Genomic DNA, 4,852 nt, shown 5'->3' with positions numbered 1-4,852 from the left:
ATCTCATTAAACCTACAGTCTTCTCAAAATCATTTCACCTGTTTTCTTACTTTACAAAATGATTGAGTACAACAATTGATAATGTTTTCTTACTTTACAAAATGATTGAGTACAACAATTGATAATGAAGGAGTGATGAAGGAGATGGTTCTACTTTGATTCGGATAGGTTCTTGATGATGAAGTTCCTCAGTTTCAATTTCAGTTTCATTTTCAGCTTCAATTTCAATTTCAATATCAGTTTCAATTTCAGTTTCAATTTCTTCTTGAGATTCATCTTGAGAATGTTTATGTTCTTCTTCTTGTGCTGGTTAATTTTGATTTGGAAATGAGGTTGAAGTAATTTGATCAGTTCTAGTTTTGATAGTTGTACTTCGAGATCTTCTTCTAAACTTTGATCGATGTGATTTGAATTCGACATTACTTCCTGAGCTCGTCATCCTTTGGGAGTCGTTCGAAGACTCTTCGGCCTACGATTTCTCAAGATTGATTCGCAGAATCCCCGGCATTCCCCGTCCCCGTCCCCGAATTTCCCCGAATTCGAGGAACAGAAACGATCCCCGAATTCGGGGACGGGGATAGGGGATCTCCGAATGAATCGGGGACGGGGCAAGGGCCTACCTGTTGGTGAATTTTGATTTCGATTTGAAGTGAATCAGCTCATATCTGCTCATATGGATATCCTTTTTTGGACTGATAAGAATTTGAAAGTTGAAATTAAGTTGATATCTTGGAACTTGTAAAGCTTAATTCTGAATTCATTCTTGAATCAAGGATGGAGATGCTTGGAGATGTGGAAGGATGTGGAGAAGAGTACCCCAGATCACCCCGCACCCTAATTTTTTTACATAGAATTGTGTACATATGTAATGTTTGAATTGAATTTTTGGTTGTTCGGTTTTTGATTTCTCATCATCACTTTCACTTTCACTAATTCTCAATTTCTTAAACCAATCAATCTCTCTTTCTCTTTCTCTCTTTCTCTTTCTCTTGACTTAATCAATCAACCATCTACTCCAATCATTCATCATTCATCATTCATCATCATGACCACCAACACTAATCAATCAAAAAAGAATCTCATTCAACTTCACCATACCATGCAATCTAATTCAAACTCATTTCAAACTCCCAGTCCTACTGACTTGACCCCAACAGCAGCCACTCATCATTCGGATCATTCAAATCTTGATTATCTAAACGTAAAACCATTCAACTCTTCAAACTTAACTATCAACACTCCACCCTCTCATTCTTCTCTTTTACAATTCGGTAAGTCTCCTTTTGATTCAATTCATTCATTCTCTTCTCATTCTCACTGACGCGCATCTCTGATACAATTTCATTATAGATTCACAACCCAATACTCCTTCAACTGAACTATCTTTTCATCATCAACATTCCAGTAGTCCAACTCCTGCTCCTACTAGAAACAAACTTAATTCAATCAACTTACATCAACATTCAGGAACATCAACTCCAGCTCCAAGTCGAGAAAAACCTAATTCAATCCATCAACATTCATCATCTGATACTTCTCCTTCATCACCACCTTCATGGCCAGAAGCATCGGTTCAACCTGATCATCAACTCACCATCACTCTCTTTAGTGCTCGTCAACTTCAAATACCTCCTCAGCGTGCCACTCTCCTTCGTCCTTATGCTGTACTCGAATTTGATCAGACTGAATCTGTTACGGATGATGCTTCAGGCGAATCTCCAAATGATTCAGTTAAGAAACCACCCAAGTGGCGTGGCTTCAAACGTGCTGTGGATGGTTACAAGAGTCCGATTCACACGGTTACGACTCGTCGACCTGATTTTTCGTCAACCACTTCGTATGATGGTTCAACTATGAATCGACTGTATGCTACTTCAACAAGCAGATCGAGAACACCCTCTTCGACAGCTGAAGAACCAGTTTGGAATCATACTGCTACTTTTGACGTTTTAGAACCAAGTCCATCTGTTTATATCTCGGTATACGATCGAGCTGCATCGGATTCAGATTTAGCTGATGAAGGTTTCTTAGGTGGTACGGTGATCGGATTAGAAACAGGTTCAATGGTACCACAAGATGGAAATCGGGTCGTACTAGATGAATGGGTAGATCTCTTTGATGCTGCAGCGGAAAAATGTTGTGGTGCGGTAAAGGTTCGAATCGAATTTGGTCGTACACCTGTTGAACAGAGAGATGCGAGAGTAGGACTTGAACATTTTGAAGTGATTAAATTGATTGGAGAAGGATCTTATGGTCAAGTTTGTTGAGTCATCCTTCTCTTCTACTTTTCTCATCATAAAATAGTCACACGAATTCTTATCTCTTGTGGATTTTCTCTCTCTCTCTCCTACAGTTCGGGTGCGTAAAAAGGATACTAAAAGGGTTTATGCGATGAAAGTGTTGGATAAACAAAGGATTTTGAAAGACGGGAAACAAACCTTACAACATGTTTTGGCTGAACGTCAAATCTTGATCAAAACTAGATCATCCCCCTTCTTAGTCGGATTAAAATTCTCTTTTCAAACTTCAGATGATTTACATTTAGTCATGGATTTAAAATCAGGTGGTGAATTGATGTCCTATATGCAAAGATATGGTGGAAGGTTTCCTGAACCATGGGTATGTGTGGTTTCTCTTAATTATCATTGATTTTTTTTAACTTTTCAGATCTTGAAACTTATGATTGGAAGCTTTTTTTCTTCTTGGAAACAGGTTGTGTTCTATACTGCAGAAATTTTATCTGGTTTAAGCTTTTTGCATTCGATGGATATCATTTATCGAGACTTGAAAGTAAGTAGTCGTATTTCAATTCCAGTGTGATTTGTATTGACTATTCACACATCTTTCGATGGGTATTTCTAGCCTGAAAATTGTTTGTTGGATGCAACTGGACATGTTGCACTTTGTGATTTTGGTCTAAGTAAAATGGATATGAAAGCCGATTCTACTACTCGTACTTTTTGTGGTACAACTGAGTATATTGCACCTGAAATCTTGGTTCGTCCTTCTTCTCTCTTTCTCACAAAGGTCTAACTGATTGGGGTTTACTTGATTTGTAGATGGAAAATGGGTATACTAGAGCTGTAGATTTTTGGGCACTTGGTGTTCTTATCTTTGAAGTAAGTTTTCTTCACTATCATTCACTGTTTTCTTGAACTTATGGGTTTCTTTCACACTTTAGATGACGGTGGGATGGACACCTTTCTTTAGTGAGGATCGGGTGACAAAATATAGGTAAGCCCTTTGATCAAATTTAGAGTTGTGAAATGTGCTGATATGGGGAAATGTGATTTGATTTTTTTGAATGATGAAGTTTAATTCTTGAATCTGATATCTCGGCCAAGATTCCAAAACGTGGGGTGGAACAGACGACAAGAGACATCATCTTACATGTAAGTGTACTAGCAGTTTTTCATTTTTAGTTCTATCACAACTCATCTTTTCTTGAATTCATTTCTTTACTCATAGCTTTTAGAAAGAGATCCAACCAAAAGATTAGGAAGTATCTTAGGATCAGAAGAAATCAAAACACATTCGTTTTTCAAAACTATCGAATGGACCAACCTACTGAACAGAAGGTTAAGACCACCATTTAGACCACGAGTGGAATCAGATGCAGATGTGACCGATAAAAGAGTCTATGGACTTTCATCATTTAATGTAATACCTTCTCGTAGAAGTTCGGTAGATAATTTGAATAGCCATCATCAAACTAATCGATCAAGTGAAGCGTTTAGGAACTTTACATTTTCTAGAAACACTTCGGGATCTTCTTTGGTTAGATTAGGATTTGAAGATGAATTAGATGAACAGAATTGGGAAAGAGAATCGTTTAGAGAGAATGGATTTCGTCATGATGATGATGAACTTCTTGATCGTGGGCATGATCGGTTTGGAAGGATTGATGGAAGAGAAAGAGAACTTGGGAGTAAAGATCGATACAGGGTTTCGAGAGTTGGGATGGCGTATGATCGTAGGTCTTCGGAAGTTGGGTATTTAACTTGAATCATAACTTTTCTTTTACTTGCAATAAAAGTTTTTTTTTGTTTTCTTTTTGATTTTGTAACACCTTGTTTCGTTTTTGTGTGGTTTTGTGTGATTCTGTGATTTTTGTGTTTGTGATATTTGTGATTTTTGTGTTTGTGATTTGTGTGATTTGTGTGATTTTTGTGATTTTTGTGATTTTTGTGATTATGTATGTTTTTGAATTTTGTTTTTTTTGATGGACTTTTTACGTAGAATTATTGATCTTGCAAGTTTTTTGGTTTTTGTTTTGTTAGAATGATTGATTCTTCCTTTGAATAAAAAGAAATCGTATTTAGATTGAAGCATTATATAATATGATAACAATATCAATATATAGTATATAGTATATATAATGCATATAGATGTGTTTGTTTTTTTGGTTTTGAAAGAGTTTGTTTGTAGATGGTTTTTTCTTTTCTTTCTTTGGTTTATAGTACTTGGTTGAAAGAGGTTTTCTTCTTTTTTTATATGCATAGTACAGTCGATCCAGAATAGCTTGATAAAATGAAATTTATTTTTTTTAATTTCACAGCAATACAGCCCAATACAGGCATTCTTATAAGCATAGCCTACAGTTGAGATAGGTGATTCGAGGTTCAACCTCGGGTTCACCCTTATCTCAACTTCCTCGATAACAACCATTCCTTATCGTTGAATCATTCGTCCATCAATTAGTCCATTATCTTTCTCATATCCGTTATGCCATATGTCAAATACTCCCCTCAGTTGAAGGTTATCGCTCTCAATAAGTTCATATCAGGTCAACCGGTTGCCTCCATCAACAATGATCTCCTCACTTCGATCTCAGCGCAAACCTTCACACGTT

The 4,852-nt window shown here is 36.6% G+C and overlaps 1 protein-coding gene across 1 annotated transcript; it reads left to right on the top strand.

Moving 5' to 3' along the window:
* Nucleotides 1-2,063: 2,063 nt before the first annotated feature.
* MELLADRAFT_46668 (uncharacterized protein) lies at nt 2,064-4,554 on the top strand (the record flags this gene model as incomplete). The annotated part of the gene is made up of 8 exons (XM_007404558.1): nt 2,064-2,262; nt 2,354-2,619; nt 2,713-2,790; nt 2,863-2,997; nt 3,060-3,119; nt 3,182-3,234; nt 3,314-3,392; nt 3,469-4,554. The coding sequence occupies 8 exons, from the start codon at nt 2,064-2,066 to the stop codon at nt 4,003-4,005; spliced, it is 1,407 nt and encodes a 468-aa protein (XP_007404620.1).
* Between the last annotated feature and the right edge of the window lie 298 nt (nt 4,555-4,852).

Source organism: Melampsora larici-populina (genome assembly GCF_000204055.1).
Source record: "Melampsora larici-populina 98AG31 unplaced genomic scaffold MELLAscaffold_2, whole genome shotgun sequence".
NCBI classification, from domain to species: Eukaryota; Fungi; Basidiomycota; class Pucciniomycetes; order Pucciniales; family Melampsoraceae; genus Melampsora; species Melampsora laricis-populina.
This window is presented reverse-complemented; position numbering and strand designations above follow the sequence as displayed.